The 26,658-nt window shown below is 48.1% G+C and overlaps 1 protein-coding gene across 10 annotated transcripts in view; it reads left to right on the plus strand.

Annotated features, from left to right (window-relative positions):
* The window catches only part of FHOD3 (formin homology 2 domain containing 3), a 471,315-nt gene that overhangs the window by 53,043 nt on the left and 391,614 nt on the right, over positions 1–26,658 (plus strand). For all 10 annotated transcript variants that reach the window (XM_059409488.1, XM_059409491.1, XM_059409490.1 and 7 more), the window contains exons 2-3: positions 6,247–6,353; positions 16,845–16,909. In XM_059409488.1, the coding sequence (XP_059265471.1) occupies positions 6,247–6,353; positions 16,845–16,909 (172 nt within the window). The remainder of the gene's footprint in view (positions 1–6,246; positions 6,354–16,844; positions 16,910–26,658) is intronic.

Consider the following 26,658-nt stretch of genomic DNA (forward strand, 5'->3'; position numbering starts at 1 on the left):
TGAGGGGGAAACAGGCGTAGTGTTTAGACCTAATGAATGCAAATGTGCTGTCCACTTTTCACTGCTCTTTGAGCTGGGATGAGCCTAAAAGGGGGCCACCCAGGGAGCTCCCTGTCAGCCTGCCCTGGAGAGAGATGGGACCCAGAGTCATGCTTCGTTTCTGAGCCCATAGTGGGGCTGGCTTTGTGTGTGGTCAGTGCAGTCCGAAGAGCCCTGTGCTTGAAGGTGCTATCTTGCGAATCTTCATGCTTTCATCTTTTAATGTGCATTTTGTACAGTGGGACGATGGAACGTGCTCTAAGGGCTCAGATCCACAACCCATGTGCTGTTTTACCTTCTGCTGCCTCCTTATCTCCCTGGGAGGGATTCTCAGCTGACTACTCTCCCACTCCTTGATGCTCCCAGACTTTCCACCCAGCATCTGCTGTTGTCCTCTGTCCCAGGTAGGGACTTGGGGAAGGACATACCTGCTCTGTGGCCTCGGAGGACTGGGCATTGTGGTGGCATTCGTGTACTGAGCTGACAGTGTCGTGTGCGTTTGGTGGCACCTTGGGGATGAAAGCCTGTCACCCATCACCAATCCAGGCGCTGAGCACTCTTAAGTGTGAACTTGAATTTCCTGGGGGCTGCATGTCTGCGGTGGTGTGAGGTGGTTGACCCTGGGAGGGGGAACTTGACCTAAAGCAACAATCATAAGACGTTGGTCCCAGGTCTATGGGTCTACTGGGTGGTTCTTCTGGTTTGGGCCAGTTTGGCTGACATCTGCCGGGCTCTCTTGTGTCTGTCATCAGCTGGTGGATCATCTGGAGGCTGATGACCCACGTTGGCCTCCCTTAGTGTGTAGCAGTTGGCAGGGTGTCACAGGGGCAGTAATAGACCGACAGACGTCATGAAGGCTGGCTATCCCCAGCTACTTCCGGCGCTGGCAGAGTTCCAGGAGCATTAAGAGCGGACAGCCCTAGGGGAACAAGTACCTTTCAGGTCTCTACGGTGTCACATGTGTTGCTCAATTAGCCAAAACAAGGCATAGGCCAACCCGGATTCTAGGCGTAGAGAAAAAAATCCAGCTCTTGATGGAAGGAGCCACAAAATCATACTATAGGCTGTGCGGATACAAGGATGGGAGGAACCAATCAAATGACGTCAGCAAATGATATTTTAGCTTTCATTTTTCTTCTCTTGAAAATCATCCTATGTGTTCCCACTTCTGAACTATTACCAAAATTAGCTTAAAGGATAGCCCTTGTGTATATTTATAGAACAGTTCCGTGCAAATTTATTTTATTGCCTAGCCTAAGGATCACTGTGGACCCACTGGCCAAACCAAGGTAATCATTAAACCACCCCAGGAACATGCATGCTACTTCACTGGATTAAGGAAAGAAAAGAACATAGAAATCAAGACATGACATCAGCCTTGTCTTAGTTCTTTTTTTTTTTTAACCCTCCTAGGATGGTGAGTCTGCCTTTTCTTTTTGAATGCCCTGTCTTTGTAGGAATAGTCAAGAGAACCTGAGAGTGGCCTTGTGGAGCGCACCTGTGAGGGGTGGATGGCCGGCTTTAATGGTATGCAGAGGTGGGGTGACACAAAGTCCTGGAGCCCTCCTGTGGCTCCGTGGCCGACCCCCTCCTGAGCACTCTGCCCCCTCACCAGAATCCTGGCCACATGTTCACAGCTGGATCTGAAGTCTCCCTGCCACACCAGTGTCACCGCCACTGGCCTTCCCTGTCCGCTGCACTCTGCAACAGCCCTGTAACGGTATCTTCCCATGGGGCTCCCCGCTTTGTCTCATGTCCTGCGGTGCCCGACAGGGTCCTGGCCACCGCACGGAAAGCCAAGAAAAGAGTGCGGGGAGCATGCTGCCAGGGGATCAGGGCCGACGTGAAAATTGTCGGAGTCAGGAAATTCCAGGGCCCTCACGTCACTCAGGAAGATGGTTGACTTGAGCGGCCAAGGGAGGAGATCGGGTTGCCTCGGTGGAAGTAGGAACGGAGGTTCCCTGTCGGGCGCTGGTCGGGCAGGGAGGTAGGTGCCTGCGTCCTCTGTGGAGGTGAAGCTGGGAGACTTCTGTGTGACCCTTTAGGACAGCCCGGGCGGCATGAACGTTGACTCACTGCCTGTTCGCATGGTGCGTTCTCTTGGAACAGGTATCCCGACAGGACTGGAGAACGCATCGAGGGAACTCACCAATTTGCTTTTAAAGTGATCCCTAAAGCTGACCCTCCTTTAGGGGTTTTCATGGTTTCCATGCGTCCCTCCAGCAAAGAAGCCCTTTCTTCCAACTCCTTGGCCCATGGGATGGTTTAAATATTAACCTCCCATGTACTGATGAGCTGGGGCCTGGGTGGTGGCGTGGAGCAGGTGGTGTGCGCTGCCTCGTGGGGTATCTTCACAGGCTGCCCGTGTGGTTGGGACCCCTGTGGTGCTTGCGCATCTCGGCTCACTAAACGCTGTGACGTCTGACCTTGACCCCCTTCCCATAGCTCTCCTGTGAGGACGCCACACATTCTTCCTGACAGATTAAAAGGCACGTAGTCATCTCCTCTGGTTTAGTTAACTAACACGAGCACAGATTGCCCATCTGTTAATTAGGGAAGCAGGGTTGTGACGCTGGGTTTGGAAGAAATGGCGGCCTTTCTTCTGGAAGGAGGACTGGGGCATTTTTATGGAGGATGCTTGGGTCGCGCGGGAGCCTGTGGCTGCTAATTATAGGGAAGGAATATGACTGAGGAGGAACTTCCACACATGATAACAGTTGGTTTAAATGGCTTTTAATTCTCTTCTGTGTTCTATTTGTGTGTTATATTTACTCAATAAAATGATCTTTGAGGGGAGGAAGCGTTTATGTGTTCCTTGGTGCCCAGCCCGTGTCTGATATATAATTTTGTTAAAATTGAACTAGGGAAAGGGTAGTAATGATGCCCTGAATGTGAGGAGAGGAATGATGAGAACAGGCAGTTCTGCTAAGCTTTTGGGATTCTGTTGCTGGAAGCCAGGGAGACTGTGGGGTGTTCTGTTGTGGTTCCGGGCTGGCCGAGAGCGTGCTGAGGCTGATACTTGGTGAATGTTGAGGAAAACCGGATATTTGTATTCGTCTCAGGCTCCTGAGAATAAAGCAGAAGGTATGGGCTGGGCATGGTGGGTAAACTGGCCACAGTTGCTGGTAAGAACAGGGCTCAATCTGCTGGTGGCCAGGGAGCCCCACCTCTGCCCCAGCTAAGGCGACCACCAAAGGCTTAGGTGGGGTGGTGAGGCGGAAAGCCCATACAGGGTCCTCAGCCTCTTATGCAGGTCCTGCTGTCTCCATGTTGGGTGCCTCCAATGAATGACATGACAGGACCAGAGGGGTGTGTGCCAGAGTTGGCCTGGGTGGCTGGAGGTGCTGAATGTCCATTCTTGGGAAATTTTATGAGCTAGTTGTTGAATGTCGCCATTATTAAAAAGTAAAGGATATAAACACACAATTAAATAAGTTATATTTAAAAAAAGCTAATAAGTCCTCAAAACATGTCACTTCCTAACTGTTGTACTGCTACTCATGAGTCTGACATCTCTTGTATCTGGTGAAAATACTATACACCGGTGGGCTTCTGTGTCTCTTTTTCCAACTCCATGCTCTGTGACTTTGGTGCTTGAAATAGGCCTTCGCGGCAGTATTTATACCACACGTACGTGCCCATTCTCCTCTCTCCATGCCCACAGCAGCACTTCCTCTCTTTCTGGCCCGAGTGTGGACCCCAGCCTCGGAATGACTCAGGCCCCCTGGAGGAGAAGCAGAAACTCTTTATCCAAAAGTCTCTTTCTCTGGCCTCATGCGATTCCAGGGCTGAGGCCAAAGGAACTGTTACAGCCTGAAGGGCTTTCATTATCCCCATCTTCTGGTCTGTTGATTATCGGTGGTATGCAAAATAAGCAACAGTGTTAGTCCTATCAACAGGACAGATCAAGTCAGTTTTCTTAGTTACTCACCTCAGCGGGGGGTCCGAGCAAGCCGGAGCTGCAGTCATTTCAGCACGAGTCATGGTTTGGTGTACTTGTTAACTGGTTCGGTTTCTCATGGAATTTTCCATCTAGGAACAATCAAGTCTGATTTCAGTCCACAGGAGACCCTTGGCCCAGGAGATGCCTTCTGCAGGAAATCCTTCCTGTCGGCTGCTTCCGCAGGCTGGGGGAGGCAGCTCCCCTGCGTGTTCCCCCCAAACTCGGGGTGCACCTTTTACACCGCAGGACAGTGAGTTTGGCCAATGGGACCATCGGGTTTAAATGCTTTCTCAGATGAGATGATCCATCTGCAAAGCGCCAAGCAAGAATGCTGAAGCATTCACCAGCGCGCCTTTCGTAGCTAAGGGGAGTGGTTTGTTATTAGAGAAATAAAACAAGTGAATCAAATGGGATTAACCCCTTCAAGTGATTTAGCTAGGTATTTCTTACAAATAATTAAAAAAACAAAACAAAACCCACAAATTCCTTTCATTCTGTTGAGGATAACTAGAAACAGGAACTGCGGGGTCTCTACAAGAATTAGCCCCCTGTTACAGATGCCAATTCTAACCAGTCAGCGGTCTATGTTTCTCTTGTTGAGATAATAAGCAAAACCTTTCCATCCAAAGAGACCAATTCCTTGTTTGAAATCCCACTTACAGTGGGAGGATTTTCAGGCATATTTCCAGATGTTTTAAGGGAACTAAATATTTGCCTTTGTTTTCCCCCAATCTCCTGTCATTTTGGAGTAAGAGCCATCACTCATCGGGTAGGTGAGCACTAAGCACCACACTTCTGGCCTAAGAAATGAAGCATGAAGTTGGATTTCCTCATCATGTTAATCTTCAGTAAAATTATTTTCTTGTGTGTGTGGGTTTTTTTTTTTTTAATTTCCTGTATTTTCAAGTGTATCGATCATTCTAAATGTCATACAGTGCTGACGGCCGTAACAACCTCACAGTCTTAACAATTTGCCACAGCAAAGGCTCATGTCTTGTACTCTTGTAACTAACCAAGGTGTGTAGTAGACTCTGGCAACAGGATACTCTCTTCCATGCAGGGATTCAGGAACCAGAGTTTCTCCTAGCCGGGGCTCTGCTGGTTTCCAGACTCTGGAGTCCTCCTCCGGCTTCTCTGCCTCTAGGTGTGTGGGGATGTTAAGGCCAGGCCTGTTGGGGGCCTTTTTTTTTTTTTTTTAAACTTTCTCTCATATTCTGTTGGTCAGGCCTCAGTTACGTGGCCATTAGCCCTGCTGTAAGACTGGGATGTCTGCTCTCAGGGCCCTAAGGGAAAAGGGAACGGGGTTGGCAAACTTGTGGCATGGTCTTGGCCATACCAGAACACTACACATGACACATACTGCATTTTGCAAGCATGGTATTTTCAAGCCCTTCATAGGTTTGTGGCCATAGAGAGGATGCAGAATGGCATAGGGATCAAGAGTTAGGGATCAACACAAACTACCAGCATCCAGATCCCAGCTCCACTATTCCCCAGGTGTGACACTGGGCAAGTAACTTAGTCTTTCTCTGTGTCTTAGCTTCGTCTTTGTAACATGGGGAGGACAATAGAAGTTAATAGGGATTGTGTGAGAATCAAATGATGTAATCTATGTAAAATGCTTAGAATTAAGCATGGGACATAATTAAGAGCATGTCAGTGTTAAATAATTTTAAAAATAGTAAGACTAGTAACAAAAAGACCTAATGTCTTCTTTGGTATGTTGTAATTTGAATATGGTGTCATTCAGATAGAGAACATTTCAGTTCAACTGTAAAAAGTGTTTATTGAGCAACTACTAATTGTCATGTACCAGGTAGGACCATAGAATCTGAAGGAGTAGGCTTTTCACTGAATCAAAGGAAATGGCATGTTCTGCCCACCAGGTTTGCCTTTTAGACTCTGTGACTCTTAATTTACAGTCATATCAGCATTGTGATTTTGGTTTCCACTCCCTAATCCTCCATGGCTTATTTCTGGGTTCCTCAGAGTGGAAAGTGACACCGGTGTCAAAGGGCTCTTTCTCCTCCCCCGTCCCCTGGACCCTGTCAGTGCCAGTCCCTTCAGAGGCGTCATTGCTGTCTGGTCACTGTGTCATGTGCTCCCAGTGGATTTGGACGAACCTGCTACCTCTTCCAATTATGATCTGAATTTCAGAATCATGCTTGATTTTCAAAAACACCTGAGGGCCCCATGAAGTGATTTCTCCGTCCAAAGTGCACATCCCAGGAGCAGGCTGGGCTTAAAGGCTCTTTCTCTTGCAGCTGGATGACTGTACACTGCAGCTTTCCCACAATGGCGCCTACCTGGACTTGGAGGCCACCCTGGCAGAGCAGCGGGACGAGTTGGAAGGCTTCCAGGATGATGCTGGGTAAGAGCGACAGTTGTCCCTGCTGACTAGTCCAAACTGTCCAAGATACAGAGATATGGGGGTACATGAAGACCTTAAAATACTTGGAAGAAACCACGGTAGCTTTGACCTTCTCTGCACTCACAGTCACACAAGAGAAGGGAGACGCAGGCGACTGATGGGCAGTCATTGCAATCCCTTTTGCATTTTGAGTCATTCTTCTTGATAAGACCACTCAGGGGCAGAAAGATTTCTGGTATAGTATAATCAATCACATTCTATTGACCTTCTAAGTTTTTTTTTTTAAACCAAATATAATTAAATTAATGTTTTATAGATTTAATAGTTTTGACTATTTTAAGCATTGTTTTTAAGGATAACTTCCTGGATATTTCATTTCCTTGGCAGATGTCCTAGCATATTTTTTTTTATACTATGTCACCTTTTGAACTCACAGTAGTGGAGAGAATGATTTGTGATGGTGTTAATTAACATCCAGTTACTTTTAGCCTACATTTAGAACTGCTTAATACTTCTGATTGCTGTGAATCTGAATAAAGTGATAGACATAAAAAAAAATCAGGTGGTCAGAAAGTCAAATCACATATAAATCACATATAAACATACAGTCAGCTCTTCCTGCGTTTATTTGGTTGTTGAAATAGCCTTTTGATTGGGGGCCTTTCTGTCCTCAGCCATTCAAAACCAGGTGTATCTCTGATTTCATCACCTTCCTCCTTAGAAACCTTCAGAGATTCCCTGTTGCTTTCCAAATAAAGCTTAGCTGTCTTAATCTGGTGTTCGAGGACCTCCCCGAAGATTGCTTTAAAACTACCTTGCCTGAATTGAAAATAGATTGCACCCAGGTGAATCTTATCTGGGAGTGCTGATTCTTCATGAGAGGCTCAAAACTGAGGGAAAATGGAAACCTCCTTAGTGTTAGTTTCCTACCTGATTCTAGTATTTACGATAGTTTGCTGGGTTTTCCCTACACCTGCCACCGTTCATGGTGCTTTCTCTCTTAATTGTTCTCTCCCTTAGTTGTCTGCTGCTAAAGCTCTAGTAGGTCAGTACTGGGCTTGTCTGAGTATCTGTCATCTAGCATTTTCTCAACACATTAAATGTGCTTACTGAACATTGGTAGTCAAGTAAATGGCAGGATCTCAGAATGGATTCCTGAATAACAGGACCATGAGCACTAAGGCCAAGTTCCTTGGTAGGAACCAACAAAGTTTTCTGAGGACCCAATGGGAACAGATCCTGGAAACTACCATACACTATGCACACACTCATTATTAGGTCACACCAGATTCTACTCATCATTATTAAAAACAAAAACATTAGATTGATAGACTTGGGACAATTCCATTGCTAGTTTTTACTGACAATGATAATCCTTTATATAAGATGTCAGAATTCAGGCTGGATGACAGTCTAAGTGGATGATTTCATGGCTCATTGATTAAGCGTGCACCAGTTGTGTTATGAGTAGATTATTATCAACCTGAAAAATATCTCTACTGGTGTTGCAGTTGGAGACCATGCCCTGTTCGATTTTTTTCTTTCTTATCAGAATTCAAATGATTTGGAGATGGGAGCTTAGTGGAGGAAAAAAAGGATCACTACATTAGATAGCAGTAGTAAGAGTTGAGGGTGAGGAAGAAAGGGGCTCCTGGGTGGCTCAGTCGGTTAAGCATCTGGATCTTGATTTCTGCTCAAGGCATGATTTCAGGGTCCTGGGATTGAGCCCTGCTCTGTGCCGGGCTCTGTGCTGGGCATGGAGTCTGTTTGAGATTCTCTCTCTCCCTCAGCCTCCCCCCTGCCCCACCCCCAGCACGTGCACACTCTCTCTCTAAAAGAGAAAATTCAAGCGCGGAAGAAAATAACCTTTCTGGAGCGCCTGTTGTGCCACTCACAATACCAGGCACCTTATTCACGGTCTGTTTATTTAATAGTTCACTCTCTTAACAGTCACGTGAGTGGATTTCATTGTTTCTTCTTCATCTGAAACAACTGAGGGTCAGGAGGTAAATTCCACATCGAGGGAGAGAGAGCCAGGAGCTGGGAGAGCTAAGTATGAACACAGATGGACCCAATTCCAAGTCTGTACTTCCCTGACCCTCCCAGAGGTCCTGGGCAAAGGCGTTTTGGGTTTATTCAGGAAGTATGTTGGCGCCTTTGGTGATGTAAGTTTGGTTCATGCAAGGACACCATCGGTCCCAGGCTAAAATGCCGGATTTGGTTCAAAGAGCACTCAAGCATGCTGCACAGTGGCTCCGGGGAGGATGCATTTGCGGCCATCACCTGGCACTGTCGGCATCGGCATCCTGGTGCTCATAGTCCCTCCAGCCATTCCTCAAGGGCGAGGTACCCGGTGGTGAGCTCCCTAGAGGAAACCCTGGGGCTTGCTTCCTCACTCTGTTCCTTTGCGAATCATGACCTGGCCGTGGGTCCATCTGATAGGTGCAACCTTGACTCATTTCTGCACCTGCACCTACGATGGATTACAGCAAGAGGAGAAGGCAGGACTCCTATGTGGGCCAGTGTCCACCAGAGAAGGTAGCCAGACCCTGCTGGGTAGCCCTGGTTTTGACAAGTGGGCCCCAAACTCACCCCAGAGGGGGCTTTATGTCTTTGCCAGAGTCCTGGTTTGTGGTGACCTTCCCACCTTGTCCTTTGGAGTGTACTCAGGATGACACTCCTTTTTGTCCAGAAGAGTATTAAGATGCTAGCTTCACTGACCACTGGTGGGGTGGCCCCTCTGCCCCTGGCCTGGGTTGCAGAAGACAGATCGGGGTGATGCTGTCCTGACCTTGCTGGGTCCTCTGTTCCCCTTGGGCCACTTACTGCCATTGAGCCCCAGCAGCGTATGACAGCTTGCTGGGAGCTAGTTGGAAGTGGCCAGCAGGCTGAGCCTTCCTGCACAAGTGGGTGGCGTCTGGCCACATCTGCCATGTCATTTGCACCGAGTGTCCCTCCCAAGTCCTCCCCTAGCACGGTGGCATTTGGCAAAGTCGTATGCCTGAGAACTCTTGTCTCCCACGAATGGGAGTTAAAATATAATTTCTTTCCAGTTAAGAAATGCCCTTTTGAGGCATGAAAAGGACACATAAAACCATTCTTTCCTCTTGATTTATTTGTGTGAGCTAAAGCAACAATCTGCTAATGTCGTGACCAGAGAATGACAACGTGTGGCAGGCCGTGTGCAAATGGTGGTGTTTTTTTTGCACAGGGTGTTCTGAGAGAATTTTCCTTGCTGGAGGAGTTCCTTTGTTCTTGTCCATTACCCGGCTCTCTTATGCCAAGACTAAAAATTAACTCACTCCTTCTTTAGAGTTATCACTTAAGCTATAGCTAACCGAGAAGAGGAGAAAGACCTTGAAAAGTAGAAGGACAAAGCAATTATTATGCTACCAAAATGGAGCCAGGTCTATTTACTGCCTTCCAAGGCCAGGGAAATTAGCCACCATACCATGGGGCCCAGAACCAGAAACTTCCAGCCCTCTGGGCAATTATTCCTGCCCCTTTCTTGCGTGTCCTTGTACAAGCCACTTTATCTCTGATAGGAGTTTATGAAATTTATTTGTAAAATAAAGACAATTCTACCCAATTCCATTTACACCCCCGTGTCAGCAGGGATGCCAGCAAGGTCTCTGCAATGGAGGGGAGCACGGCGGGGGGCAGCATGGCCTAATGGTTAGGGACATGGGCTTTGCAATTAGCCTCATGGCTGTGTGACCGTGGGGATGCTACTTCCCCTCTCTGAACCTCAGTCTCCTAGTAACTGGGGATAATCCTAATACATCCTCGTTGGGCAGTTGTGAGGAAAAAAATGCAATGATGTATAGTATAAATCAGTAAGCCGGTTCCCAGCATATAATACAAACTTGAAAGTAGTAGCCCTTACTATAACTCAAGAAGCATTTGAGAAGTAGATACTCTGGAATGGGAATCACTGGATTCTAGACCTGGAGGGGTCCATACAGCCAAGCGCTCTGAAAGCTCATTTTCTAAGGAAACCAAGGCTGCATCCTTGCCCGCAGGGCAGAGCTGGGCCAGAGAGCCCAGGCCCCTTTTTTGCTTATTTCTACCTCTTCTGCCTCCGAAAGAAAACCAGGGGCAGCTGAGGGGCACGGGGTCCTGCCACTGAGGAGGTGGGTCTTGAAGTTAGCCCTGGGGACAGTGGCCTTGCAAGATCGAGGGGGAAGGGGCTGTCTGAAGGAGCTTGGTAGAGCTCCCAGGGGCTCTACCCTGGGACCAGTGCGGTTGTTGCATGTGGGGTGAGCGTCCCTTAGGCCTCCTGCCTTGGTCTTGGTCATTTAGGGTGTTCATCTTCCCCTGCACCCCAGGGGCAGCTCTGAAGAGAGCTGCTGCTTCTCCCCATCCTGCATCGCCTGGGGTGCAGCTTACTCCTCCTCACCCCCTGTCTGCTGGCCTTCACAGGGCTATGTGTGGTGGGGAACCGGTGCAACTCTGTGGGGTGGGGAGAGCTTGGTAGTGTGTGGCTTGAGGCTTGGGTCAGGCAGGGCTGGAAAGGGCCAAACATTGCTTAGAGCCAAATAGCCCAGACAAAGCTGCCTCGAAGTGCTGGCTTCTAGGTGCCTGCTTCTAGGTGCCTGGTGTGGGGCCTGGGATCCTGGCCTCTTCAAAACTCCTCAGGTGGTCTCCTATTGGGTCAGAAACCTACAGCCTAGGTTCTCAGTGTTGGAGTGGGGATCTGCCCACCTGGGGAACTTTAACAACTTCCCTTCCTGCTCAGCTTCAGACCAATGAAGTCAGAACTTGGGGGTGGGCCCAGACGGTGCTGTTTTTTAAAGCCCTCCAGGGCTGCCTGGGAAGGCCATTCCTGAAAGTGCTCCTGGAAGTTGAGCAAGGGAGCGTGAACTCCTGTGCCAAGTGGACGGCGCGGTGGGACCGCCCTGAGTCCCCCCCAGTGCAGGTGAGGAAGCCAGTCTTCAGAAGCCCATGTGCCCCGAGGCTTCCAGCTTTGTAGTCGAAGTGCTGAGGGGCAGGGAGGGGTTGGGGAGAGCTCTGGTTGGGCTTGAACGTGCCTAGCTTCTTGGCCTGTAGCTTGTGAACCCCAAGGAACCGTGTGTGTGGGGGGGGTCCATGGATCCCTGAGGTTTCTGCCTGGTTTGTGGGCACGCAGGGTTTTAGGTGGGAGAGCTGGGCAGGGAGGAGTGGAGCCCTGAAGTTGCCACGCCGGCCCCTTCTGTTTGAAAAGGGCTGGTTTTCTCCCGCACCCAGACCAACGGCCACTCTTGGTGGCTGCAGTTTGAGCCTGGCACCCCCTAAGACTGCAGACTCTTCGTTTCCTTTGCCAGTTTGTCCCAAGAGCCCCAGACAACATGCTTGCGCTCTCAGCTGAAGGTCGTCACCTGGGAGAAGAATAAGGAAAAGCTGCTTGTTGCTTCCCGTCCACACCTGAACCAGAGTCTTTCAACTCATGCAGGGCTTTTGTTTGTGTATGGCTTGGATTTTCAGGTTCAGTAAGTTTTTAGATTTGGGTTCAAAATGTAGGTTATTTTTCAATGCTGCTAAGTCTAGAAGCAGAGGAAACACGGACCAAGAGGTGACTGGATGAGGTTTCTTATCAGACAGTAGGAAGGCAAAACTACTTTTTCTTTTAAACTTGACCTATTGGGATGCAAAGAAATCTTTGAGAATCTGATGGAAGGCTGTGGAACCCTGCCCCACCTAAAACTTTGCACACCAGCCTCAGGCCAGTGCTGGGTTGCCTCTGAAATACCTGGAGAAAAGCTGCCTTGAAATGCTGGCTTCTAGGCACCTGCTTCAGAAGGTTGGTCTGGGGCCTGGATTCTCACCACTTTAAAAGCTCCTCAGGTGGTCTGCTGTTTTGGTTGGGAACCTGTAGCCTAGGTTCTTGGTGCTGGAGCAGGCACCTACACCCACCTGGGGAACTTTAACAACTTCTCTTCCTGCTCTGCTTCAGATCAATGAAATCAGAACTTGGGGTGAGCCTAGGCAAGGAGATGGTTCTGTAGGAAATCAGGAGAGAGAGCATCCATTCCCATGCTGAGGGGACAGTAGGAGTGGAAAGGCTCTAAGTACTTTCAAATGTTAGTTGTCTCACTGGACAAAGATGGCATCCCGAAGGAGTGGGTGAGCTCGGGTGGGCACTGGGCTTTAAGATGGGGGTAGGGAGTCAGAGAGACCTGTCCTACAAAGGAGGAGTCTTCCTGGAAGCCCAGTAATGGGAAGGATGGCGTGAGTGGACAGAAATTTGAGCTGGGAGGCAGCTGTCTGATGTGGCCCACTGTGATCTCAAGTACCTGAGCCTGGTGGCAGAGGAAGGCGGGGGTTGGTTTGGGGCATGTGGTAGAAGGGGAGGGTGCTGTGGCACTAGCTGACAATGGCAAAACAAGAGTAAAATGGGCACATGACCTCAGTTGGCTCATGTACAGACAGCAACTTTAGAAAATCAGTGAGGTTCTGGAGGGGGAGCCATTAGGGGAGGGAGCGAGCGTTTATACAAATCAGGTTACCTTGAACCATACTCGAGGCGTGAGGTGGCCAGGTGAGGAATGTTGGTCTGGGACCCAGGTGAAGAGTATCAAAGGCCAGAGAGGCTGCGGTGATTCCTGGAGAAAGGGAGCTGTAAACCTAAAACCTCTATTTAGAAAGATTTTGAGACAGCGAGTGGGCACGTCAGCACACCAGTTGCAGGAGAGGCAGAGGAATAGAATCTTCAAGTAGATTCCCCTGCTGAGTGCGGAGCCTAAGATCAGGGCTCAAACCCATGATCCTGAGATCATGACCAGAGCTGAAACCAAGGGATGCTCAACCCACTGAGCCACCCAGCCACCCCTAAAAGGGGTCCACCTCTGCATCCAGAGGAGTTGTTTTATTTGTTAAAATTTTTGGAAATATTTTATTTTTTTAAAGACTTCATTTAGGGGTTCCTGGGTGGCTCAGTCATGAAGCGTCTGCCTTCAGCTCAGGTCAGGATCCCAGGGTCCTGGGCTCGGGCCCCGCATCGGGCTCCCTGCTCAGCAGGAAGCTTGCTTCTTCCTCTCCCACTCCCCCTGCTTATGTTTGTTCCCTCTCTTGCTGTGTTTCTCTCTGTCAAATAGGTAAAATCTTTAAAAAAAAAAAAAAAGCCTTGGGACGCCTGGGTGGCTCAGTTGGTTAAGCGGCTGCCTTCGGCTCAGGTCATGATCCCAGCGTCCTGGGATCGAGTCCCACATCGGGCTCCTTGCTCAGCAGGGAGCCTGCTTTTCCCTCTGCCTGCCATTCTGTCTGCCTGTGCTTGCTCTCTCCCCCTCTCTCTCTCTGATAAATAAATAAAATCTTAAAAAAAAAAATAGTCATTCTTTAAAAAAAAAAAAAAAAGCCTTCATTTATTTGAGAGTATGAGCAGGGGAGAGGGTTGGGGGGGCTAGGGAGAAGCAGACTCCCTGCTGAGTGCAGAGTCCTCTGTGGGCTTTGATCTCATGACCCTGAGATCATGACCTGAGCTGAAATCAAGTCGGACACTTAGCCAACTGAGCTATCTGGGTGCCCCTTGACGTATACTTAAATAAAACCTTGAACTCCTTGTAATTCTTTTTTAATTTTTAGAATAAGCCTAACTTGATTAGCCAATATTGTCTTAATTTGTATCTTAATTTTCTAATGTCCTTTTTGTTAGGTTTTGGTATTGGTTACACCAGTTCCCTAAAAATGCCTAGACTCTTTATCCTGGGTAAGCCCTGGAGGAGGTTAGGCAGTCCTCCAGCAATGGGCAGGGGGTGCAGGTGACCATGGAGTCTGTCTTCTTTCAGCCTGGGTCTGTTTCTACCAGCTCTGTGACTTGAGGCAGTTTATGTCCTTTCTACTAGTGTTGTGTTCCTCATCTGCAAAATGGGCACAGCAGTGGTGCCCATGTTGACGGTGGGAGGAAGCAGGGATGGGGGATGGAGGAAGCTTCTGTGGACATAGCTGTCACTTACCACCACCCCCTTCAGCTGAGGCCAGTCCTCTCCTCTGCTAGGAATGCCTGGGATCTGGGGCCACCTTTCTCTCAGGTGGTTTCCACAGCCTGTGGCCCCCAATTCCACACAGGCTTTCTTCCATTGTAGGATTTCATTGTTAAGGGGCAGATGGGGAAGGAGGTCGAAATGATGAAACTATTTCAAAACAGGCCTTTATTCTGTGGTCTTGTAAATTCCCTCGGGGTTTAGCATGACCAAGCCAACTGCCTGCTTTCTCAGTGCACTAGTACAGAGAAGACGCCCCCACCAGGATGGTGCTTGTTTCTGCGCAGGTGCCTGCAATCCCAAACCACATCAAACCACACTCCCCCGCTGTGGGATGAGAGAATTCTGTGGGAAAACAGGCACGTCCTCAAAATTGGGTTTTGTAGTTGCTTGAAGCTAAAAGCAGGGCTATCAACTGGCACTCTTGAACTTTTCCAGAACTTGAGCTCTTCTGAAATCATCTCCTTGGTCATTCCATGCATTTCCCCCCATGCCTGGGCATCTAAAGCATGTACTTTTGTCTACATGCTTTATGTAGTGACTCCTAATTGCTGAAAATACGAGGTACAGAAAATCTTGAGGTCTGTGGACTCAGGGTTCACTGTTACTGGTCATTAGGTTCTTGGTTCTCTGGTTCCTGCTGGTCATTGTCTTTGGTTCTCTGGTTCCTGCTCCAGGCCAGACCCTTGCCCCGCACTGAGTGAAGAAGCACCCCAGCTGGTGGTTACTGGCCCCATCCCAGAACACCCCAGAGTCTGTTCAGTCCTTCAGGTCCATGCACTTAGAGCTTTCTAGCATGATCACAAGAATTAAAGGAAGGTCAGCATCTGGATTGTCCATAGAAAGACTTGTGTGTGTGTGAAGAAAGTTTCATAGTCTGTGTTGATAGGAATCCCAGACTTGGGAAGATGGGTCAAGTGCTGTGTACTTGGGAAAAGCTCTTTGAGACTGGGGCTTACACACAGCAATTTCAAAACAATCAGATGAACAAAAACATAAAGGAGAGGCTCGTGGGCATCTGAAGGGATTGTGAATGCAGATTTCCTGCTCCTAAGCAGCTGCGGGGCTGGAGGCCACTGCATGCTTTTGTAGGCAATGCAAGTGGTTTTCCTTTCTCCATTTATTTTATTTTTTTTTTTTAAGAGGCTTTATTTATTTGACAGACAGAGATCACAAGTAGGCAGAGAGGCAGGCAGAGAGGAGAGAGGAGGAAACAGGTTCCCTACTGAGCAGAGAGCCCGATGTGGGGCTCCATCCCAGGACCCTGGGATCATGACCTGAACCGAAGGCAGAGGCTCAACCCACTGAGCAACCCAGGTGCCCCTGGAAGAGACCATTTAAAAAGCCATACTTAACCCTCTTACCGGGTCTCAAGAATAAACGTGCAGTGATTATGATGAATTCATAATCACGGTATTAGCTGTGTGCCCTGGTGAGATTTTGTTCCTTTCCCTCCAACATAACCCCCAAACCTGGAAGCAGAAGAGCACTGCCAGACTGTTCTGGAGTGGGGGCGGGGAGCCCTGACGGGGAGAGAGGAATGGCCAGAAAAGTGATGGGAGGGAACTCAGCCACCAACAGACCCCATGGGTTATCTGCTGCGGTGCTGCTGAGCTGGCTCCGTCTCCCCTTCATTCACAGGCTCTTCCCTTTATCCAACTCCCAAAGCCTTTGTTACCTTGAGGTCTCCAGGACTCCTGTTTTCTCCCAGTTATCCTCCCAACTGCTGTGTGCCTTAGTCCTTCTCTGCCCAGGGTGGGGTGAGCCATATGAGGAGCAGAATGGGGGAGAAAGGTCCATCTCCTTTTCTTTTAAAGGGTTTAAGAGTGTGTGAGCACCCGTGGGGGGAGGAGGGGCAGAGGGAGAAGAAGCAGAGTGGGGAGCCCGATGTGGGGCTTGATCCTGAGACCCTGAAATCATGACCTGAGCTGAAGGCAGACACTTGACCGACTTGAGCCACCCAGGCGCCCTCCCCCATCCTGTTTTCTTAAATAAGCGAGGAGCATACAAAGGTGTGGTATACATTGGCGTGGTTGAGACTAAATAGCCTGTAAGCTCTTTGGTGAACCCCTACCCAGGGGTCAATGCTGTAACCATCTTGACTTACCATGCAGCAAACCAGCCTTGTGTGATGACCCCGCTGTGTGCCTGCCTTCTATATTCAAAAAGCGTAAAAGTGGTCGAGCAGATGTGTGTTGTTACATTCCAGGGATCCCACTGGATGGGCACGGATTTTAAGGTTTTCCCAACATGGTCAAGCATGAGTGCATGCTAACTGTGCGGATGGAAGGAGTTGACCAGACTGCACTCACAAGAAAATGTGTGTGCGGTCTCCCAGTGTCCAGCCTCCTCGTTTAGTTTTCTGTGACCTCACACTCTTTCAGGGTAGATTCTCCTTCTGTTTAGGTCCCTGCTTACCTCGAGTCTCTTGGACGTGGGTGTGCCAGAACCTTCAAGCTGACTGACAGCATGTGGGTGTCGTCGTGGCGACCGCTCTGAAACCCTTGTCTGTTTTGTCTTCCATCTCCATTAGGCGGGGCAAGAAGCACAGCATCATCCTGAGGACGCAGCTGTCTGTGAGGGTCCATGCCTGCATCGGTGAGTGACATGTGCGGAAGCGGGTACTACCATACGCCCCCCAGTGATCAGATGTGTGCTGGGAAGTGTCCTTGAAGCAATAAAATACTTAGGATACTTAGGGTTCTGATCTCTACTTGGATGAGCCCCCGTCCCAGATTGTTAGTTTAGTGAAGCCATTTCCGGCAATGGCTTCCAAAGCTGTGTTTCATGCTGACTTCCTTTGCTGTTCGGTGAGTGAATGGAGCTGGAGGCAAGACAGACTGATGATGAGGTTCTTTGTGGGGCAGTGTCTGTGGGACCCTCCAGCCAGTTGAAGTGCTCTTCATGTGCCATCTGGTGGCTCTCCGCAGCTCCCTGTCGGGCCGTGGGGGGTTTAGGCTCCAGGCCGCGGTCAGGTGACAGGAGGGGATCTCTCAGGTTTGCGTAGGATGGGGCATACGTAGATACAAAGCAATACGGTGTCGAGGGGATGTATTTGTGGTTCAGAATGGTTGCAAGCGGTCACATAGGAACCCCCCCTGGGGCCTTTCCTACAGCCTTTTCCTGTACCTGTTGGTTTCCCCACCTACACATGTGGGGTTGAATGGCAGTTACTGATGTGAAGTAGACCAACTTGGGTGAGGCCTATCTAAAACCATGGTCTGGTTTCCTCCTGGCATTGGGCTATGTTGAGGCAAATATCTAGTGCCAAAAACAGAAGAAAATTAAAATGCACTTTATACATAGGAGTTTTTCAGATCCAAATCATTTTGCTTTTATACTAGCTTGTGGTATTAATTCAGAACTCTCATGAAGAGAGCACAAATCATTGTGTTGAGGCCTAGTCTACACCTGGAGTGTGGGGACTGAGTGGAGTGGGAAGCACGGTTTCTGGTCCTTTCCCTTCCTCTCTGCTTCCCTGTTGGAGACCCAGGCATGGGATGAGGAGGTAGCTGAACGTGGAGGGGAATCCATGGAATTTTAGGCCACCTGGTGTTACGTGTGTGAGGCCGTAAGTGTCTCCAGTGACAGTCTGACCATGTGGCTGGCGAGGAACCAGATAGCAGGTTCTTCAGCCTCAGGGCGGGAGGGTTCCTAATCTTGACAGAAACCCAGTGAGATCTGTAGAAGTTCCGCAGTTGACTGTTCACTTCTCAACTGCTGGTGGCACCGAGTGACCATGAGCCATGTACTCTAAAAATATACACTAGATATTTAATCCTTCACTTAAAAAAAAAAAACCTGCTTTACCCTGTTTCCCGTTATTTCATATATATATGAATCATGTCTACCTGAAGAAAAGGCCTGTGACCTAGGACTTCTGATAACCTCACCTTCCCCCACAACAAGATCTACAGCAAATTCCAGTATGTGCTGAATCCTGTTGGAGTTTATTGGTTGAAGAATATAGTTGATAACCTGTAGAGATTTGGGACATGAGGATGAAGTGGTATTTCCCAAGATAGTAAGGTGGTGGAAAGCATAGTAACACTAAAAATGGGTAGATCGGAATCCTAATGAACTAATTCCTTCTATGTAATTCACTTTTTGTACTTAAATATTTCAAGTGCAGGAGTTTTTAAAACCAGCCTCTAGGTTACTGACTCGCTGCACTAACTTAGGTATCCTATAGTCTCATATAATCTCTGACGAGATCGGGCGCGCTCAGGGTGGTATGGCCGTAGACTCATATAATCTCTGTACCATGTAAAACACATAACTTCTCCCCATAGCACGCTGAGCACCAGGAGCCCGTCCCACACTCTCCCAGGACACGCATGCCTTCCTGCTGGAGGGATTGACGTGGGTGCTGACAGGATCAGGGGCTTTGTTCCCAAACCTCCTTAAAGCCAACTGCCCTTGCATTTGGATTGAAGTAATTGAATGAAGTCATAGGCATATATCCTATAAACTAATTCAGTAGGAGTCTTAAAAAGTCACTGCTTTGAAAATTCATTGTTTTGGACAAGATTCAGAATTGGTGACTACTAAAGCATTTGTCAACATAGGTGGGTGACAACAATTACAGAAGTTGGAGTAGTGCCAAACTGGAAGGGCTGGGGCACCTGGGTGGCTCAGTGGATTAAAGCCTCTGCCTTCGGCTCAGGTCACAATCCCAGGGTCCTGGGATCAAGCCCTGCATTGGGTTCTCTGTTCAGCGGGGAGCCTGCTTCCTCCTCTCTCTGTCTGCTTCTCTGCCTACTTGTGATCTCTGTCAGATAAATAAATAAAATCTTTTTTAAAAAATCTGGAAGGACTGTAGTCTTCACAAATGTCTGTTCTTGCTTGACTTCACAGAAAGTGAGATGGGAAATCCCGGACCTCCTTGGTGGAGGAGTTCATGAAGAAGGTCCACAGAGAATTCTAGTTAGTAGACCCTTATCCAAGAAAGCTCATGGCTTGAAAGTAGGTGTGAATGTGTGTCTCTACTGTGCTCTGTGCCCAGTGTCTCAGCATAAGCAAAACCAGGATGATCATGTCCTATAGCTGCACATTAAAATAAAGTCTTAAGGTGTTTAATTCTTTAAAAGGATTTTGCGCTTTGATTCTCCTCATTCATTACCTCGGTCCTACTTATGTTGAATGGAAGGGTTTGACTGTATAAAATTATCATCAGTACCTAAGAAGGCAAAGTTTTTCCTATGTAATAAAAACCTCTCTTTCTCGTACCATTGCCTATTATTGGCAAGATCTGGAATAGATTTATTATAATAGCGCTAAATATTATCCTTTGGTTATGTATAGAAAATGGAATGTATGCATCGTGTGTATGAAGTACCAACCCCCATTGTGACATATTCTTTCCCTTTCCAAGTGGCAATATTAGATGAGATTTCTTTGGGATGAAAAACCCAAACTTGGAACAATCTTCAGTTGAAATGACAAAAGAAAACATGACAGGAGGGGAGGGAACCTTTTTCACATCAGTTGGTTGAGTTCTTGTTTCTTTTCCCGATGACTTCTCCTTGCCATTCAAGCAATGGTTGAATTATCACAGGCATCGGACAATCCGTGTTCCCTTATCCCTGGCACCCATATACCATCTGCCCAGAGACCCCCTTCCCACCATGAGATTGGACTGGAAGGATCCAGGGGTTTAAAATGCTATCAACTAAATGTCTCCAAAATGATTCTTTCACCCTACAACATTTTCTCATTCACTCCTGCTTTTATTAAGTTTTTTAAATTAATGTTTAGAATCCTGCATCTACCTTTGTAGCAGGAGACTTTAAGTATTTAACTACACGTATGTTGATGAATTGGGAGTGACATGCTGTTGGAATTCTCCAGTGTTAACTTTGGAACTCTGAACCCAATGGGAACAAGAGTGGAGTGGAGCCTTTATGGTCCGCAACTGAACAGACCTCACAAAATGTGAAGGCCGTCAGGCACTGTTTTGAAGGTCATGGCTGGCAGCCGACACAGGCCTTTTCTGATAATGCAGCAGGGCTGAAGCAGAAAGTTGGAATGAGGTCTCGGTATGGAGAGATGCCCCTCTCCACTGTGATTTTTATTTCTTTGCACAGTTTTGAGTATGACCACTTAATGTAACTTGTAGTAAACAGTGCATGACTTGCCTTCCAAATCTAGCTTCACTCCTCAGAAAAATCCGTGGTCCCATTGTAGGCATGAACTTAGATACGGACGGAAAAAAAAAAAAAATCTGACGGGCATGTAAAGTCTGCATTTTTATGAGGTTAGCTAGAGAAAATAAATTTTTGGTCTCTGCAAGTGATCCTATTTCCAGACACCAGGAAAATGTTCAGAGGGCCAACTGGCTCTGATGACTCAATCTCCTCTTGAAGAGAAAAGAAGTGGAAGAATTGGAGGGGTGAGGGATGGAATTGAGGATTTAAAAACAGACTTGAAGTTATTAGGGTCCTAAAGGTAATATCCGAGTGTTTGCTACTGGAGTGCTTTGGAGACATTTTTTGGACTTAAAAACCTCTGTGCTTCAGTTTTCTGGACCAGATCCTGTCTTCTCATGAAGAGAACGAACTGTCTATTGATTGCAACCCATAAGGTAGACACTTCCAAGTATCCAGCATTGAGTTAAACAAAAGGGACGATGGGCTGAAGGTTGCAGAGTGTCATTTCTATGACAGTTGTGAAGGACAACCTGGGACAAAGGGTTTTTAGAAATCTTTAGAGGCATCTCCTACAAACTTAGGAGATGATGAGATCACCCATGAGGATAGAGATGAGGTAGGCAGAAACTGGCAAGGTAGCTGAGCTGGCTAATCTCTCCATTAGGTTAGTCTCCTTGCTTGGTAAAGGTCAAATCACAGAGGACCCTTGTCGAGGTAAGAAAATCTCTTTGCATCACCCACTAATGCAAAGTGTAGTCCATTTCCAGCAACACAACAGAACAAGGCATCAGCTATAATTTGCCAGGGCTTCTCTCCTGAGCTAAGTCATGGAACTCTGCTTCTTGCTCTACTGTTTCAGTGAGGAGGTGAATGACGAATGGGGGCGGGGAGGAGACCTCATCTCAAGAAGAACCTTCTAGTGCAGGAGTGACTGAGGAGATTCATCTCACATGCTAGCCGTTTTAGAGGTGGTGGCTCCCTGGGGCATGGTGTTGAGAAGGATTCTGAGGCTGTTTGATTCTTGATGGGGAAGGGTCTTGGATCCATGCCAGCTCTTGGTGGTGGTGATGGAGGTGGTGTGAGTCTGTGGGGTAGGACTGACAGCTGAGGGGCCCCCAGTGAGATAAGTGTTCTGTCTGTATTTGAATCTTCTCTAGCTACAGTGTAGAGGGCCCTGGCTTCTGTATTCAGAAGGCAGGGAGTGGACCTGTAATCATGACCCCTGACTGCACCCTACCCTTTACCTCCTGCATTTGTTTTTGTTCTTCAATCCTTTCCTCAGGCTCTGCCTTCTTAGGCCTGTGCCTCAGCCTGGCTTGTACCCTCTTCCATCTTGCCAAGCTTTCTGACTAGGCCCAGTACCACTTCCTCTGCTTCTGAGCTTCTTTCTCCATCAGTGTTACGTTTGAGCTGGGATTTTGTGTGGCTGAGCCCTTCTGGCCCTGCAGGGAGGCCTCCCTCCAACTTTTTTTGATGTTGCACTTGCCCCTTGGGTGGGCTGTTAATTGGATTTCAATGTGGGCCTCCCTGCCTCTTGACTCTGGAATTCCCATGAAAACTAGAGGTTTCCTTCTCCAAACTGCATAATGGCTTTTTGACCCTCTTGGGCTTCATAGCAGCTGGGTGGTATTTCTAAATTAGCCAATCAAGAGGAGGAGCCCCTTTGTAGGGGGAGGAGTGTGCTCAGACCCTGGAAGCCTGTGTGGTAACTTAGGTGTCCTGCCCCTCTGGGTGCTGGGAAGGGGAGAGGGCCCACACAGGTGCTGCTGGCCCTATGTTGTCTGAGGAGGCAGCCCCCATGCATCCCTGGGGTGACCATGGAAACCGTAATTGCAGCTGTTGTGATCAGAACACCCCCACAGTCCCTCTTTCCCCTCCTGGACCCCCCTGCCCTGCTGTGTCTGACTCCAAGACTTGGGCCTGAGCTTCTCGCTGATTCTGTTCTGCATTCCCCCAGCTGCTGCTCTTAGCCTGCTTCCGCAGACTTGAGACAGGGGCAGGGATTCCCTCCTGCCCTGTTTGTGGGTGTCATGATGGCTGAGCTCACAGTGTCCTGGCTATGTCCTTCCTTAGTGGGGTTAGGCACTGTGGGTCATATTTCCTGTTTTCTCCTTCGATGTAGGGATCCATGGATTCTCCAGAAACCCTGGAGCCAATCTCCTGTCCTGGCCTTTCTGTAGAGTGGCAGGCTGTGGCCTTAGCAGAAACTTGGCTCAGGTTTGAAATCCTGCATCGAGCTTTGTAGCAGGAGACTTTTAGTATTTGAGTACATCAGACCTCTCTTTTATACCCCACCCAGTCTGTGACCTGTTTTTTTTTTTTTTCCTTAAATTTTATTTAATTATTTGACAGAGGGAGAGGGAGACATCACAACTAGGCAGAGAGGCAGATGGGGTGGGGGGGTGAGGCGGGTGGGAAGCAGGCTCCCTGCTGAGCAGAAAGCTCGATGCAGGGCTCCATCCCAGGACCCTGGGATCATGACCTGAGCCGAAAGCAGAGGCTTAACCCATTGAGCCATCCAGGTGCCACCCTGTAACCCATTTTTACCCACAGTTCTGTTCTCTAGGTAAGAACAGGCTCTCTGGGCTAATCAGATAAATAGCTCCCATCATCTGCTTCCTATTAATCTACCTCAGCTACCAGGTGTGGACCCCATAGAATGTCTAAATGTCTAAAAGGCCACTGGGTTCGGGCTGGAAGAGGCTGGCCTGTCAACCTTTCCACTCTGTAGGTGGCGACCTCTAAGGTAACATATGGCCAAACAGTAATTGACAGATGGGGTCTCTCCAGCGCCCCCCAAGGGAGAAAACATATCGGGAACATGCCTCTAGGTGATTCAACTGCCCAGAGTCTAGTGTTAAAATGCTGATGGCTATTGAGTTCTGTCACACCTGCCCACACATGCTGTAATCTTAGAGGACAGTATATAGATAAGTCAGGAATGATTTGTTGCCAGGAATTAGAAGAACAGTTACAGAATGAGTTTAAAAATGACTCTGGTGCCTACAGACATGCAGGTAAACACAAACACAGGGAGAGAAAAGGAGACACACCTATGTGATACTCAGCATGAGAACCTTCCAGATACAGCTGGAATCTCGGGTCCACTATGGGAATTAGGAAGGAAGGAAAAATGAGCAAATGTGGATTGACCCACAGGAAAGAGAAACAGTTATATGAGGTCTCATAAGGCAGTTTGACGTCCCGTTTGTGCGCTTACCTTCCCCTTGACTGTATTTAGACTGTTCATTCGTTGCCTCTTTAGGCTTTTGTTACCTTTTTACCTCTGAAGGTCTTTGATTGTTGGATGATACTAGAGCATTGCCTGAGAACCATTACTGATGTTTATTTTGCCATGTCCTAGAAACTGCTTCTATCCTTAACAGGAACATGACATCTGGCAGAAATGGACTCCGGGGAATGTAGTCCTGGTTTGGGGGGCGGGGGGGAACACCTGTAGCAGATGTTACGACTTTAAACCATGTGCTGGTGGCTAGACTCCAAAGTTGCTGTCCAGCAGGACCTTCAGTGTTATCCAGAAAACAAGCCCTGGCAGGGAAACCACCATGCTTTTGAATGAGTTCTAGACTGCTGCTCTACGCTTTTTACTTACAGGTCTGATCTGCAGGGGGATGTCATTAATGTAGGCTCTCGTGATGAGCTCTCTGCACTTGAACTTCCCCCTCCCCCCAGCGCCCTACACGAAGAGACGGCTTCATTTTTTGTCATGAAACAATAAGAATGTTAGGAAACACAGCGAGTTGCTTGGTAATTACAAATTTTGCTATCCAGAAGGCATGGGAGCTGAAAAGTAGGCTGGATGGCTTGCACATACCTCGCTACAGGGAGATTGTTCAAGGAGGAGATGGGCACCCCTGTTTTTCAGGTCTTGTTGAGGGATCTAGAAAAAAAAAAAGGATTCTTGGGTGGGGATTCTTGGTGCATTTTAGCGATTCCTGTTGGGTTAGAAATACCAAATGGGAAATATTTTAATTTGGGAATCAAAACACATGGGAAGCATTAGAGCAACACGTGTAGCCAGTTCAAAATTTGATAAAAAGGAGGTAAAAAAAGGTGTCTGGGATTTGGTTATAAGTGCTGTAGTCTCCAGCTGATATGCTGGAGTAGTAGCCACAGATTAGCAAGAGGAGAAAATGAAACAGGTTAGCATAATTGGAATCTTGTCAGTATAATTAGTAAGAAGAAAAAGGGGCACCTGGATGGCTTAGTTAACTGGCTACCTTCAGCTCAGGTCATGATGCCGGGGTCCCAGGATCAAGCCCCACATCGGGCTCCCTGTCAGGGTCCCTGCTCAGCAGGGAGCCTGCTTCTCTCTCTTCCTCTGCCCCTTCCCTCCCACCCTCTCCCCGACCACCATGCTCATGTGCTCTTGCTCTCACAATCTTAAAAAAATAAAAAGAAGAAAACATTCTGTTAATTGTACTGAGAGGTGATGTGATTTCTTTCTATCCTAGGAACTGGGCTGTGTTGGGGTGCGCAGGAGGGGATCCATTTTCAGGGATTTAGGGAAATCTTTGTGGGACAAGGTACAGCATTAGGCCTGCAGTCAGTGCTTCAATCCTTTCTTAGCCTTCCCACAAGATCACCCTTGAGATTCGATGGCCGGTTTACTATACTACCACTCTGAGAATTAGATAATGCATCTGCAAGTATTTCTTTCTTTCTTTCTTTTTTTTTAAAAGATTTTATTTATCAGAGAGAGAAGGGGAGAGAGCGAGCACAGGCAGACAGAATGGCAGGCAGAGGGAGAAGCAGGCTCCCCGCTGAGCAAGGAGCCTGATGTGGGACTCGATCCCAGGACGCTGGGATCATGACCTGAGCCAAAGGCAGCTGCTTAACCAACTGAGCCGCCCAGGTGTCCCAGCATCGGCAAGTATTTCAAGTTGAAAAGTGTCATGAAGATAGAGAATTCTACTAAATCAGACTGTTTACTTTGGCCATTATATTTATTTTTTTAAAAAAGATTTTATTTTTTAGAAAGCATGCAAGTGTGCAAATAGCTGAAGCATACGCCGTGCTGGGTGCAGAGCCCAATGCGGGGCTCGGTCCCATCACGGAGGTCATGATGTGAGCCAAAACCAAGAGTCAGATGCTCAACTGACTGAGCCACCATGGTGCCCCCTACCTTTGGCATTAAAAAAAAAAAAAAAAAGAAAGTGATGTGAGCCATGTTCAGGGAGTAGCACCCTGGCAGCTGGGTCCTTTCCCATCCTCGGTTTCAGGGATCGTCATGAGCCACGGGTGGCGCTGAGAGAGTGAAACTTGAATTTCTCCATTCTCCAACTCGTGCCCTTAGTGCTGGTTGTCCCTTTGCTCTTTAGGCTACTTGTATGGTCTTCAGCCCTTTTCTAGATATGTGATTGCAGAGCCTGGTGCAACCCTTCAGACCCAAAAAGTTCGAAGGGCTGCCCAAACCTCTAGACAGGTCTTTCAAAACATTTTCCCTAAGTGAAGTTTCAGTAGACTTCCAAGGACAGTTTGCAGAGTTCTGGTGTGGTTCATGGATGGTCTTAGGGGAAAGTTAATCACCCGAGACAAATGGGTTTCACCCTTCAAGAGCTGACTATGTTGAGTTAGGCAGTTGAAATCCTTTCTTTGTGAGCTGGGGTCCTGACTGCTCTAGAAGGAGCCGGAGCATTCACGTCCCTTCCAGGCTTCCATCCTGCCTGGCTGGAATGGCTTCTCTTTTGGGCTTCAAGTGGGGAAGACCTGATCAGAACTGCCTGCTGTCAGCTCTGGTTTTAGGAGCTGTCCAAAAGGAACACAAGGGCTCTGGGCTGGAGGCTGTGAGTCCTCTTGCTCTTGGTTTGGAGGTCTGGTCCTTACTGGGAAGATATAGGAGGTAGGGTTTTTGTTCCAGGTAGCATTTAGCTCTTGAGCACTTGAAGGTGGACTGTTGTGTGTCTGGTTCACAGAAGCAGACCCCAAAGTGTTTGTTGATTAAGGAAAGCCGCTGTACTAGTTATTTATGATAAACACCTGACCTTCATCCTGTTTTTGGCACAGAGCTCCTAAAACACTTGAAATTCCTTAAGTGATAGGAGCAACAAAGGTGCCTTTTATTATGTTAATGAGGTGACTTGGTCCCCACCTTAAGAATGGGGGGGGTTATGAGAAGAACCACCCAAGTGATGGAGAGCTGGAACTTTCAGTCCTATCCCTGACCTCTTTTTTTTT

The sequence above is a fragment of the Mustela nigripes genome, chromosome 8, assembly GCF_022355385.1.
Source record: "Mustela nigripes isolate SB6536 chromosome 8, MUSNIG.SB6536, whole genome shotgun sequence".
Lineage (NCBI taxonomy): Eukaryota > Metazoa > Chordata > Mammalia > Carnivora > Mustelidae > Mustela > Mustela nigripes.